We start from the raw sequence: 15,164 nt of genomic DNA on the forward strand, positions 1-15,164 counted from the left end.
AAAGTCAGTTTTGCAAAGATTGGCAAGACACCCAAGGCAGAAAGGTTAGAATTGGTTCATACTCATGTACAAAGACAGGTCAACCGCAGAATCAAGTAATACCGAAGCTGAAACAAAGAAATTTGCTGAGTTCGAGGAGATTTTTGGAAATGATGTTCAGATCAGTCCTGAAGCAGTTCAAGAGGAAGAACCAGGCACACCAGAACTGAGACGCTCCTCCAGAATTCCTAAACCAACCCAACGGTATTCGCCTTATTTGCACTACTTGTTGCTGACTGACAATGGTGAATCAGAGTGCTATGATGAAGCAATGCAAGTGGAGGATTCAGTCAAGTGGGAGTCTTCCATGAAAGATGAGATGGACTCGCTTATGTCAAATCAGACGTGGGAATTAGCTGAATTACCACCAGGCAAGAAAGCACTCCACAACAAGTGGATTTACAGGATCAAAAAATGTCATGTCACAAAAATTATTAATAAAATAAACTAGAGTGATCAGAATAGGAGTAATTTGAAAGTTGAGTAGTTAAATTGAAAACTTTAAACTTCAATACCAAAATAGGGTGAGAAGATAGTTGGGTGATGAATGATGTAATTTACCCATAAAAAATTCAGTGACGATAAGTTTTTAACGATGAGGTACTAAAATGAAACAAAAATAAAAATGCTATGTATGGTTTTAAAAAAATTGAAAGTTTAGGTACTAAAATAAATTAAAATTGATAGCTTAAGTCCTAAATGTGTAATTTACCTCAACATTGAACTCTTATTTAACATTTTTGAAAAGTTAGATCCTTAGTTAATAAGTGATCTCTAAAACATTAGGTCCTTATTTGAGTGTTTAACCAAATTCTAACAAATTAAAGTAAATGATTAGAGTCCACTTAGAAGCACACAAAATCTTTCTTTGGCATTAATGGTAGCCAAAAGTCCACGTAGAGCCATACAATATCTCTATGAACCACTTTTTTATCACACACAAAAAAAAACCCCGAAATTTTCAACTACTGGTGCTTTCAATGGCGGTTCCTCTTTCCAATGGGTTCACTCGACTAGCCATCTCCCCTCCTACCCGGTTCAGGAATCGGTCCACCGTTTCCGCCACTTTATCCCCCTTCCCGGCTTGATTCTGTGAACTGGGTCGAAGCCACTTCCAGCTTCTTCGACCAAGACACTAGGCCCATCATGTTGTTCGATGGTATCAAAGCTCCCATTTTTAATTAGAACCAGACATGTTCACTTCAAAATTTGTCATTTTTGTTCTGTTTTGTTTCGACAGGAGTTTGCAACTTATGTAATGGAGGCGTCAGGTTTGTTCGTGACGTCGATCGGAACAGGTCGGTTAAACTAAGAAATTGTTGTTTAAACCCCAATATGTTTCTGCTATCTGTTTGTTCATACATTGTGATTATTGATTCTGGTCGTAGTTATTCGATGTATTGATTGTAATTGTAATTCGGTTTGCGACTATAATCGTGATCCATGTTCGATGATTTTTCGCCTTTTCCATGATAATAGGAGAATAAGGTTCGAAGCTCTTCAAAGTGAAGCAGGGAAGAAGCTACTGAGGAGATCTGGAAGAGCTCCTGATGATATTTCCAGTGTTGTTCTTGTTGAAAAAGATAGGTAAAGTTTTTGATCATTAACCGCTAACTGGCAAGTTCCTATCCCGGAATCGTATCGTTTCGATATCGAAAGCATAATATCGGTGTTTCCTATGGTCGTCCGCTTAATCTCAAGGTTGATAGACACCCGGCTTATGGACATGTAGTAGTAGTACCTCGCCGGTCGTTAAGTCGTTACGCTTTCCGACTCGATTCCGTTTACCGTCTTTAAACCTTAAACTCGTTGATGGAATTTCAGATCATATATTAAATCAGAAGCAGTGTTGAAGATCATGGAATACCTGGAATTGCCTTTCCCTCAGCTTGCATTCTTCATTCAATTCATACCCCTGTAAGTCATCCCCTTCTGCTTCTCAATGGAGATCTCTGTCATCATTTCTTTGTTTTCGATTTGCACCGATTGCAGGTTCGTAAGGGACTTCATGTACGACAACGTCGCCAACAACCGGTATGCGATTTTCGGGTATTCGGAATCGTGTGAGATATGAAGCTATACAATGAATAGTAAGTCATATATAACACAAAAATGGAGGGCGTCGTGATAAGCCCTGCTGTATATGAGTCCTGATGTTTCATCCAGTTTCTCGACCATATATATTGTAAACTATGAAAGATCTCACCGTTAATTTGATACATATATTAAGCATTCATCGTGTTTAAATGTGTCGGTGTCGTGTTTATTACATTGTTTTATCCTGCTGTATACGAATCGTGATGTTTAAACATATAATAATCCTATAGTGATCCAGAGTTCTAACTCTGCATCGTGAAACCTTGTCGAAATGTACCTAAAACTCGAATTTTCGCTGCACATATACATGTAATGGTCTCCTAATGCACCATGCAAGGTTTGTTTTAAATAGTTTTGCCTGCAAGTAGCCTCTCTAAGCCAACTGCAAATCTGCAAAAAAGAAGCAGAGAGTAAGCTGAAAGTCGGGTTAATTTCGGTTTCGAAACCTTCAGTAGATCAGATAACTTACCCGATTATCAAGAGGACTAAAGCGATACCAAATAACACATATTGGTACAATCTGTGCTTTGGGACTTTATGTTTTATCCGATATCCCTCTGGAACGTGCCTCGGGCTTATGTACTCAAACTGTGGTCGTATTAGAAGGACAAATCCAGCGAGTAGTCCGGAGATGAACCCTCCTATATGAGCTGAGTTATCAACTTGAGGTAGAAAACCTACGGCTAGGTTCAGGCAAATAATCAACACCATGGTTGACAGAGCTGAACACTGAATAGACACGAGTTAGAACTCATACCCCCGACGAAGAGGAGATTGCAGATGTTGTGATTACCTTGTTTGTATAGTTCGACCAGTTTGTAATAAGTTCGGAAAGCATGGCTCCCAGCAGGCCGAAAAGTGCACCGGATGCTCCGACCGAGATGGTTTTTTTCCGACCTTGGGATAGTGCAGACGCCAAGCTCCCACCGAGGCCGGAAATCATGTACAGTGGTCCGATCCTCACTGCAATCATTTACGTAACTCGGAATTATTTTCGGAAATAAAAACATTTGTCAGTATAACATTTTATGAAATCAAGTTCATACAAAATCCAAATTCTTGCTCCAGCCGGATTCCAAGGAACAAAAGGCTCATCATATTAACCGCCAAATGGATAACACCAGCATGATACCACATGCAGGATACGAGACGCCAATATTCCTTATCTTCTACCACTAGTTTCCAATCAAGGGCTCCTAGTTTCTTCAGCCTGCAGTTCAACCCCAAAATCATACATTCATGTATGTGTGCATGTATGCATGCATCAGAGAAACAGATTCTTACGTGATGCATGAAGGGCCGAGAAGAGGGTTTTCTTGAAAACGTTGAAACGAAAACCTTCCCAGATATGCATACCAAAGACAATTTTCGGGACCGGATGTATGTGGACAATCATTGACGTACATGGTATAAACAAATACTGCAACATCGGCCACAAACACGAGAGACATTAGCCATGGTGTCCATGGTTCAGGGGCCGGTGGCGGAGGAGGCATTTCCCTCTCATTTTGCGGCCCTTCGTTGGCGGTTCTGTTCTCAATATCTTGTGTCGGTGATGACGATGACGACGGTGGCGTCCGCCCCTGCCCCATGACCTAGAGGAAGTGACGTTGAACGAAATGGCAGCCAATGCTGCCGCTGCTTGGACGGGGTGGTGGTGGTGGTGGTGGTTGGAGGTGCGATTATGCACCCAAGGAAGGCAAAGAGAAACGAGGCAGAAATGTAGAGGATTTGGGTGGCAATGAAAGGAATTTGCTATGTTGGTAGTTTGTTAAATTTTGGTTTTCTTGACAAAATTATCTTATATATTATGTATATATATATATATATATATATATATATATATATATATATATATATATATATATATATATATACACACACACTAGATTTTATGCGCGGGATTAAATTGAATTTTAATTATATTAAATGGATGATTATTTAACCAGTTCGAGTCATTGTGTATGTAGAAATTTCTGCTGGAGACTCGCCTACCAAAGTCAAGTGCGTAATGTGGGTCGGTCCGGACTAGTCAAGGGAAACCCTTGAAATTGAAAGGACAAAAAAATTGTATGATATTATTTTAAACACGAGTTAATTACATCATATATCCTTATACTATGATCTTTATTTCAAATTAGACTCTAAACTTTTGAATATTCCAATTTCATCCCTAAACTATGGCTCCCATTCTAAATTAATCCTTAAACTTTTGAACATTCTAATTTCATCTCCAAATGATCACATTCACTCTGAATTGGTTCCTAAATTTTTTTGGTATTTCAATTTTATCACCAAATTATAACACGCAGTTTAAATTGATTACAAATTATTAAGCATTCTAGTTTCATCCCTAAACTACCAATATAAACTAACTATTCCCCATGTTCATAAAATTGTGTGCATTGATTAAGTTGTTATTAGAGATAATAATGGATCAGGTTAGATTTTTGGTCCACCCGAAAATTAAAGTCCTCCACCTATATGTATATATATTCATTTTTATCAGATAAAATAAGGAGTTAATTGAAAATAATAGAAAAGATTATTAATATTATATGGGATCGGATCAAATCTTTCTCACCCTAAACTCAAATCATCACACCCTACGTCCCAATCAATTCAAATCCAAATTTCAAATTAAAAAATCGACCTGATCGAGTTGAATCGATATTCATTAAATCCAGGTGAAATCTCCATCCTAGTGGTGATTAAAAAAAGCAAGCATGGAAAAATTATCAAATTCCTTCACGCAACTACACCGAACTATCACCCCCAAAGACTTTGATTTATTTTTCCAAGTGGTCTTCGTATGATGTCAGGTCATGGGCCATGCACAAACCAGTACAACCAACTAGTTGCAGAGGGAGATTCCTCCTTTGTTTCCAATAATTGAAAATAGACAAATGCGCCATCATTGTTGAAGTAATCTCATAGCACAAATCCTTTGCCTACTATACTTCCAAACCAAAAACACCCACTAGTCTTACCAGAACGATGGGCAATTGTTTCTCGGTACAATTTAGTTTCGAGAATATCCTCATTCGTGGCTGGGATTCCATTGCTGGGCATGCTAATTACGTACGCAAGCTTAAACAAACTCTTCCTGCATTGTCTGCTGCTCTTGAAGAGCTGAGGGTGGAAAAGAATGACGTGCAACGGGAGGTTGATCTGGCCGAACAGCGACAACTGAAGCGACTCGATCTAGTTCAGCTATGGCTTTCAAAAGCGGCAACTATGATAACAATGTCGGAAAATTTGATTGCAGATGGCCCTCGAGAAGTAAACAACTTGTGTCTCGGCGGCTGCACTTCCAAGACTTGCCTGTCTAGCTATAAGTTCGGGAAAAAAGTGGCCATAGTGCTTCAAGAAATAAATGATCATATCAATAAAGGAGCTTTTGAGAAGGTAGCTGTGAATCAGCCTGCAGCTTCAGTGGCATTAAGACCTGAGGAGCGGCCAATTGCTCTTGAATCCACACTCGACAAGGTATGGAGCAGCATCGTCGACAAAGATGTGGGGATCATTGGCCTATACGGCATAGGAGGCGTTGGAAAGACAACACTCTTGACCCAAATCAACAACAAATTCAGCACCACGCCTAATGATTTCAATGTCGTAATTTGGACGTTGGTGTCTAAAGATTACAATGTTGAAAAGATTCAAGAGAGGATTGGTGGGAAAATTGGTTTTCCGAATGAATGCTGGAAGAATAAAAGTGTTGACCAAAAAGCAGAGGATATTTATGGAGTCTTGCACAACAAGAAATTTGTTTTATTATTGGATGATTTATGGGAGAGGGTCGATTTGAATAAAGTTGGGATTCCAAAACCAAGCCAAGAAAATGGTTCCAAACTTATTTTCACTACTCGATCGTTTGAGGTTTGCGGTGAAATGGAAGCTCGAAAGAAAATTAAAATGGAGTGTCTGGAACCAGAAGAGGCTTGGAAATTGTTCCAAGACAAGGTTGGAGATAAAACACTCAATAGCCATCCAGATATCCCGAAACTAGCTGAACAAGCGGCCAAAGAGTGTGGTGGGCTGCCTCTTGCACTGATTACAATCGGTCGTGCCATGGCATGTAAGACAATACCTGGGGAATGGAAATATGCAATCGAGAAGTTGAAGCGATCAGCGTTACCCAAAATGAAAAATGAGGTATTTCCGCTTTTAAAATTCAGTTATGATAATTTGACTCCCACAATGAAATGTTGCCTCCTATACTGTTGTCTGTATCCTGAAGATCATAATATTCCAACGAAAACATTAGTGGAGTATTGGTTTTGTGAAGGGTTTTTGAATGAATTTGATAGAATTAGTGAAGCTCAAATGCAAGGAGTCCATATTATCAATTCTCTTCTTAATGCATGCTTATTGGAAAGAGCAGAAGAATCATTTTATAGAGAAGAATATGTGAAGATGCATGATGTGATCCGTGACATGTGTTTGTGGATAACATGTGAACTCGAAACAGAAAAGAATGATTTTTTTGTGAAAGCAGGGGCTCAGTTATTTGAAGAGCCAGATGTTAAGGCATGGGAAGGGGCAAAAAGAATGTCGGTGATGCAAAATCATATTAAAATTCTCAGAGAAACACCTAAATGCCCTAACCTTCGAACTTTGTTTCTTAGAAAAAATGAGTTGCAGGTCATCAGCAATGGATTCTTTCAGTTTATGCCACATCTGACTGTTTTGAACTTGTCAGAAAACGATGGCTTACACGTATTGCCCGAGGGGATTTCACAATTGGCTTCGCTAGAATGTCTTGATCTATCCGGGACTGGTATAACAGAGTTGCCCATAGGGTTGAAATCCTTGACAAAACTGAAAATGTTGGACTTGAATCACATGGTGCATCTCAGAAGAATCCCACGGAATTTGATATCTAGTTTTTCGAAGCTGCAGATATTCAGGATGTGGTATCTGCTAAGCGGAGATTATCCGAAGGAAGACAATGTTCTGGATGGTGGTAATAATGAAAAGCTTATAGAGGAATTGAAATGTCTGCAACATCTGAATATACTAAGGCTACCACCGATACAAAGCATGATTGCTCTAGAAAGCTTTCTAAGCCTGCACTTGCTTCGATGCTGCACCGAAGCACTAGAGTTGTGGTATTTTAGGGAGTCAAATGTGTTTAATGTTTTATGTTTAGAGAACATGGAGCGTCTAGAGAGATTAGATATCATGGGATGTGAAAACATGGAGGAAATGAAAATGGGAGAACTGCATATCAGGTTCTCTCTGATTGCAGATTATACTTCACGTTTTCACGCATTGAGAGAAGTTGCAATTTCGTTTTGTCACAAACTGAAGGACGTTACCTGGCTGATTCTTGCTCCGAATCTAAGGTCGATTTCGCTATCGCATTGTGCGAAAATGGAAGAAATATTAAGCGAGGGAAGAGTAGGAGAAGTTGCAGATGTGGTCGGAATTCTATACCCTGCACCATTTCTGAAGCTTGAAATTATTTTTCTTTGTGAACTACCAGAACTGAAGAGCATACACTGGGATGCACTACCCTTCCCATGTCTGAAAAGCATTTCCATATACGACTGTCCAAAACTGAAGAAGCTTCCTGTCAATTCTGACAGCCAAAAAGTGAATCACATCAGCATTGAGGGAAGCCAAGATTGGAGGGCAGAGCCAGAATGGGAGAATGAAGCCACTCCACATGCTTTTCTGCCTCTTGATGGATGATATGCACGTAATTCTATTTGATTTTCTGTCCTAAGGGGTTTTGGGATATCAAAAGTTAGTAGTATTAATAGTGTTTGGATGGAAAGTCGCCATGACGCCCTTCCTGTTGGTGCCAAACTCTGGGCGATTGGAATCGTTAATGGGGTGTGCTCCCTCTGCAGAAGAGAATAAGATGTTAGAAATTTTGATTTCTAATGTTGATTTATATAATTTAAGTAATTGTTAATTGTTGTTGTTATACACACAATAATGATTAGTCCAGTATTAAAGAGATAATTATTGGGTGTAAATACTTTCGTCTTATACCGTGAAAATATAAGTCTGAGTAGGGTTGTATGTAATTGAAAACTAAAATGGTTTTTTCGGTTTTTTTTTTATTTTGTGATTTTAAAAACATAATAAAATCAGTTTTTTAAAACCGATAGTTTTTTTTAAGGCTTTCTCTTTTTTCTCTCTTTAAAGAAAACAAGAACATTATTTGTTTTGAGGTTTTGATTTTTTCATCAATAATCAAACAATTCTTGATATCAGGCGAATTAAGAATTATACGGTATTTGAATTAAATAACATTTATTATTTCTTGTTTTTGAGATATTCAATTATTATAATGGGATCATCAAACAAGTTTTCATTTCTTTTATTGTAATTCTTAATAATTATGCCATTAGATTGATTTGGTTGATTTAATTACCTTAGCAAGATCCTTATGTTAATTGCTTCATCTTGCAAGATCAATTGATTTTAACATAAGAAAATTTGATCCGCGCATTAATAGATTGTCATTTTACTCAAGAGGTTCTCTTGCTCTCCAAGCTTGACCCTCGATGTTTAAATGGCGAGTTCCAGTCAAGCAAAGCTTGGATGGAGTCTGCTGTGATGGCCCTTACAAGGTTTTACTGTTGATCTGGAATCTCTGGAACAGGAGAAATAAATGGATTCATGTGGGGTTTCTCCAACCTGCTAAGGAAGTAGTTGAAGCAGTGTGGCTCATTGGGGGCTGATTTTATTGAAGCTTCTCGTTCCGATAACAACCCTTCCTTTTCCTGGTCTGCTGTTGCTTATAAAAAGTGGTCGTAGCCTCCTCCTAACTTCATCAAAGTCAACGTTGATGGAGCCTTACTCCCCGACTCCATATCTGCTGCATTTGGAGTTATTGCTAGAGATCACAACGGTATGGTGATTGGTGGACACGTGAGGAGACTGTCGGGCTCTTTTGACGCTTAACTGGTTGAGGCGATGGCAATGACAGCTGGTATTGAATTGGCTCGTGAGAATGGCTGGTCTTCTGTCGTCTTTCAAAGTGATTCTTATGCGGTGGTTAACAAGATCCTCTATCCCCATCTGGACCTGTCTGTCCCTGGTTTCCATCTCCATCGTTATTGAGGAGGAAGCTAACTTCAAAATTAATTACACTCCTAGGTCTGCTAATCGAGTCGCTCATGAGTTAGCAAAATAGGTGTTAGCTTGTAGTTCTCCAGTATGGTTTGTGCATGATTACCCTGATTGTATTGCAAACAGTGTTGTACTCGAAGCCATTGGTTTAGTTTAATTGAATGAATTTCCTTTTCTAAAAAAAAAAGATGAGTAATTTACCCATCTTCGCCACTCGAATCCTCCTCCTCAGCAAACTTGAAACTTTTCTGATTGTTGTTGAGATTAGGACCGTTCTTCATGTCTTTCAACTAAGGCAACTTCAGATCTAGAAACCTTTTCATTTGTTGAAGCTGTTGAAGATGCTGCTGCAATTGTTGAGGCGTTGGCTGGCCTCCTTTGGGTGGCTGGTTATTGGTGCTCCCTTTCGGCCCTTGCATGTTTCCCAGATTTTTCAGGCTTCTTGATGAGAACATCTGGGTTTACATTCCCCAGTATTCATGATGATGAATAGAATGGCCATGTTTTCATCGTTTCGGGATATTCAGCACTTGCTCTTGCTTAACATATCACTTTTCACTAAAGAATGATGCATGATGTGGTAACTAGTAACTAACATTTCACTGCATGCACATTCCAAATGGTTGGAAGAATTTTAGGTTGGTTGGATTCTTCCATTAAGTGCATTGTTTACATGTCTCAAAGAAGGTTTAGTATAGGGTAGGCTACCCTGCCTACTATAAGAAGAAGAAAGAACACCGTTGTAGTAATTGCAAAATAAACGGACGGGCCATGCACAAACTCGGTTAGAGTGTTGGTGTTAGAGTGGTTTCCTTTTTTCTTCTCAATCAAACAGCTCTTGTTTACTGCAAGTTGAAGGGTTTTCTCTGCATTATGCAGTAATCTCATAGCACAAATCCTTTGCCTAATCGCTACCACTCACCTTCCAAACCAAAACCAAAAACGCATCCTTTATTTCCCAGCAATTTCTTTGTGAAGCTTTCTCATCCTTTTAGTTCAACTTTGATTTCTTCTTTGTTGTTTTTGTTTGGCCTTTCCTCCATAACAAAAATCAATCTCTAGATTGTTTTTGTGTGTGTTCAAATTTACTCGATCATCAAATTCCAGATCCTCTCACCAGGAAATCTAGTTTGATTTTGAAGGCCCCAAGTATTTACCAGGACCATGGGAAATTGCTTCTCTGTACAATTTAGTTTCGAGAATATTCTCATTCGTGGTTGGGATTCCACTGTAGGGCATGCTAGTTACGTCTGCAAGCTTAAACAAACTCTTCCAGCTTTGTCTCCTGCTCTTGATGAACTGAAGGCACAAAGGGATGACGTGCAAACAAAGGTTGATCTGGCTGAACAACGACAACTGAAGCGACTGGAGCAAGTTCAGCTATGGCTTTCAAACGCAGAAACTATTATAACAGAGGCAGAGAGATTAATTGCTGATGGCCCTGTAGAAATAAACAACTTGTGTCTCGGTGGCTGCGTTTCCATGAATTGCCTGTCTACCTACAAGTTCGGGAAAAAGGTGGCCGAAAAACTTGAAGAAATGAAACATCATATGAATAAAGGATCTTTTGAGGAGGTAGCACAGACTCAGCTCACTGTGCTACCTCCTTCAGTTGCAGTAAGACCTGAAGAACAGCCAATTGCTCTTGAATCCACAATCCGCAAGGTTTGGAGCTGCATCGTCGACAAAAGAGTGGGGATCATTGGCCTCTACGGCACAGGAGGCGTTGGAAAAACAACACTCTTGACCCGAATCAACAACAAGTTCAGCAACAAACCAGAGGGTTTCGACATTGTAATTTGGTCGCTGGTGTCTAAAGATTACAATGTTGAAAAAATTCAAGACAGGATTGGTGGGATAACTGGTCTTTCTGATGAATCATGGGTGAATAAAAGTGTTGAGCAGAAAGCTGTATGTATCTATGGGGTCTTGCGAAACAAGAAATTCGTTCTATTATTAGATGATTTATGGGAGAGGGGTGGATTTGAACAAAGTTGGAATTCCAAAACCAACCCAAGAAAATGGCTCCAAACTTATTTTCACCACTCGTTCGTTGGAGGTTTGTGGCGAAATGGAAGCTCGAAAGAAAATAAGAGTGGAGTGCCTTCAACCAGAAAAGGCTTGGAAATTATTCCAAGACAAGGTTGGGGATGAAACCCTCAACAGCCATCCAGACATTTTGAAATTAGCCGAACAAGTAGCTAAAGAGTGCGCTGGGCTGCCTCTTGCTCTGATTACAATTGGTCGTGCCATGGCTTGCAAGACAACACCTGGGGAATGGAGATATGCAATCGAGAAGTTGAAGCGATCGACGTTACCTAAAATGGAAAAGGAGGTATATCCGCTTTTAAAATTCAGTTATGATAATCTGTCTTCCACAATGAAATGCTGCCTCCTGTACTGCTGTCTGTATCCTGAGGATCATAATATTCCCAAGAGGAGATTAGTAGAGTATTGGTTCTGTGAAGGGTTATTGAATGAATTCGATAGAATTAGTGAAGCTCAAATGGAAGGAGACCACATTATCAACTCTCTTCTTAGTGCTTGTTTATTGGAAAGAGAAGGATCACCGCTATGTGTAAAGATGCATGATGTGATCCGTGATATGTGTTTGTGGATAGCATGCGAGCTTGAAGAGAAAGAGGAGAGTTTTTTTATAAAAGCAGGGGCTCAATTATCAGAGGAGCCAGATCTTACGGCATGGGAAGGTGCAAAAAGAATGTCGGCGATGCAAAGTCATATTGTAGCTCTCAGAGGAACCCCTAAATGCCCTAACCTTCAAACTTTGTTTCTTGGGGAAAATACGTTGCAGTTCATCGACGACGGTTTTTTTCAGTTTATGCCTCATCTAACTGTTTTGGATTTGTCGAAGAACACAAATTTAGAAGCACTACCAAAGGGAATTTCACAGTTGATTTCTCTAGAATGCCTTGATCTATCCTCGACTGGTATAGCAGAGTTGCCAATGGAGTTGAAATCTTTGACAAAACTGAAAATGTTGGACTTGACTCGCATGAACGATCTCAGAAGAATCCCACAGAATTTGATATCTAGTCTTTCCAAGTTGCAAATATTCAGATTGTGGGTTCATCGCGTAAATTACCCGCGGAAAGACAATGTTCTGGATGGGGATGAAAATGGAAAACTTCAGGAGGAATTGAAAAGTCTGCAACATTTGGATATACTAGAGATAAAACGGTTGGGAATATTTAAAATGTTATGTAAATAAATAAATAAATAAATAAAATTCCCGGTTGGGAATATTTTTGAAATAAAGTTATGATAATAAATGTATGATATATACTATAGCTTTTGAAATAAAAGTAAGTGTATTTTTTAAATAAATCTTTTGTTTCAAGGACATTTTAGTCCAAGTTGAAGGGAAACAAAAAATACCCAAGTCCACCATGATATTAGCATTCCCAGTGAAATTTGAAAAAATTTACTATTGGGAATATTTTATTACTCCCTATTGAGAATCTTGCCCATCCAAATGTGGGTATCACAATGAGGAAAAAATATTTCTACCAGTAATGTTGAAATACATGATCCAAACTCCCCCTCAAGGTGTATTTTTTACACATGGAGAAACCTGATAGAGTCACGTCGTAATTTTTTAAGGATAAACGTAGAAGAACCAAAGTGATAATAAACTTAAAATTTGAAGGACCAAACAAACCAAATTTTTTTTAAAAAAAATTCATTAGTATGGTGTCATTACAGTTTCGATTTCGTTTGTTTCACGGAAAATAGATTCCATAAAATGAATTATATTTTCTGGAAAATAGTTTTTCAAAATCATTTTATGGTATTTGGATCATATTGTGTAAACCATAATTTATTTAATATTATTTATATCAATTTTATTATTATTAAAATATTATTTCTATAATTATATATATGTATATTAAAACTATTATAATTTATTAAAATGAAAATATTATAAGTATAATTATTTATTACAATAATATTATTATATTATTAACATAATAAATATTACTAATTATATTAATTATTTATTAAAATAAGAATATTATTATAATATTAAAAATTATAGTATTAAAATAGAAATGTTATATTTTAACTATTTAATAATTTAATAATATTATATTTATGATATTAGTAAAATATTAGTTTTATTAATAGTTTTATATATTATCAAAATGAGAGTATAATATCATATATTGTTATAATATATTATTTTAAGATAATAGAATATTATATTATTAAAATTATTAATAAATAAATTTTAATAATCAATATTTTTATTAAATTTAATAAAATATTATATTAATATTAAATAAATCAAATAATTTTGTTTTGAGTATTTATGTTTTTAAACGAAAAATTTAGAAAATGACTTATAGAAAATCAATTCATAAGTATTTTTTAAAAAAAAATTAAAGGAAATTATTTCGTCAACCAAACACTAGAAATGAGGAAATGTTTTCAAAAAATCAATTACAGTGAAACAAACGAACCCTCAATATTTTTTCATAATTTTCTTATTTAATTTACAATGAATGCACACACACTACATACATATTTACTTGAATTTGAGACTTTTAAAGAGAACAACACTCTATTTTATCATTGAGATTGTTCAGTCAAAGTGAAAATGTCATTGTACTACTTGAGCAGTTTTTTTTTTTGCCCAAGAGGGCAAACGAGCTAAAATATTAGCTTTATATTGTTTGGAGAATATTATTTAGGGATCTACGATAAATGCTACAGTGTTCGTGGAACTCATCACGCTGACATGAAGAGTTCCACAAGAAAAATATTTTATTGGATCCAACGTCTAGGTCCAATATTTTAATATTTCTCATGGAATTCGTCTTGTCGACGTGACAAGATCCTTTAAAATATTATTTTTAATTTAGAGTGTTTTTTCAAAATATAGAAAAAAATATTATAACTCCTCATGCTGACATGACGAGTTCGAGCAATCATATTTATATTTTTATTGAATACAAAGTATTAAGTTACACACATATTACAAACATTAACTCCTACATTACATTACATTACATTACAATACAATAGAAACATTAAGTTACCCACACATCTTAGTCTTCATACTCTGCTGACTCGTCATATGTTAAGTTAAGTTCTTCAATCCTCCATTCTTTCTCTCTTTTTTTTCTTCTATATATAGTTTAAGTTCTTTAAGTTCATCTTCTATATTGTCAAATACTTCAAGAGATTTTGTTTTTGATGTGGAAGAAGTTGCGGCTTGCTTGTGATACTCGACAAATAAGCCAACATTACTCTCAGAATTGGTAATGTATGTGTCAATCATTGTTCGAAGAGCATCATCATTGTTCAAATAACCCATTGATGAATTTTGTGGAACCAAAGAGATTGGAAACTTGAAGTGCAGTAAAGAAAGTATTGAATCTTCAGTAGCTCCAATCTTTTTTGAAATTTTCGTCATCAAGTCGAATATGCGAATGTCTCCCTCGAAAGAGATAGTGGAAGATTTTCCCTCACAATAAATTGTTGTTGAAATTGTTGCCATGGAAATTTTTGGAATATGAACTTGAATAATGAAAAAGTAATGGTTATATATAGCACTCAAAAAGTAATGGTGAATTATGATAGGGTATGATGAGTTATTAAATATGGGTAAAAATATCATTCAATTGTTTGATATATTATTGAAATGAAGTCATATATCACTAAAATGTTTCTAAAGTAAAGTGATTGGACACTGAAAAGTTTTTGTTATTGTGTATTAAATGGTTTATGAGAAAATAATGTTTTTTTAATGAAATGATATATCATTGAAAAGTTTATGAAATAAACTGATATATATATCACTGAAAAGGAAATCGATGACACTATTGTACAGTGATTGTGATCAGTCGTATAATGAGTTTCCACATATATTTCACGCAATGGAATTTTTCATCCCTGGAACCATTGTACGATCT

The 15,164-nt window shown here is 36.7% G+C and overlaps 2 protein-coding genes and 2 pseudogenes across 2 annotated transcripts; 3 read left to right on the top strand and 1 right to left on the bottom strand.

The window, feature by feature from the left end:
* Positions 1–973: 973 nt before the first annotated feature.
* On the top strand, positions 974–2,116 carry LOC120204110 (annotated as a pseudogene).
* A 220-nt stretch (positions 2,117–2,336) lies between these two features.
* LOC120203980 lies at positions 2,337–3,728 on the bottom strand (annotated as a pseudogene).
* Positions 3,729–5,092: 1,364 nt separating this feature from the next.
* Positions 5,093–7,851, top strand: LOC120204109 (disease resistance protein SUMM2-like). The gene has a single exon (XM_039204194.1). It carries the CDS (start codon positions 5,134–5,136, stop codon positions 7,834–7,836), a length of 2,703 nt encoding a protein of 900 aa, XP_039060125.1. The 5' UTR covers positions 5,093–5,133; the 3' UTR covers positions 7,837–7,851.
* A 2,302-nt stretch (positions 7,852–10,153) lies between these two features.
* Positions 10,154–12,457, top strand: LOC120203981 (probable disease resistance protein At1g52660). Its single transcript, XM_039204099.1, is given in 2 exon segments — positions 10,154–11,205; positions 11,207–12,457. Coding segments are annotated over 2 exon segments (2,064 nt in total). The 5' UTR covers positions 10,154–10,392.
* The last annotated feature ends 2,707 nt before the right edge of the window (positions 12,458–15,164 follow it).

This window comes from Hibiscus syriacus, unplaced genomic scaffold, assembly GCF_006381635.1.
Source record: "Hibiscus syriacus cultivar Baekdansim isolate YM2019G1 unplaced genomic scaffold, ASM638163v2 tig00010533_pilon, whole genome shotgun sequence".
NCBI classification, from domain to species: Eukaryota; Viridiplantae; Streptophyta; class Magnoliopsida; order Malvales; family Malvaceae; genus Hibiscus; species Hibiscus syriacus.

Coding starts and splice junctions, on each gene's coding strand:
- LOC120204109 (XM_039204194.1), top strand. CDS start 5,134: ATGGGCAATTGTTTCTCGGTACAATTTAGTTTCGAGAATATCCTCATT.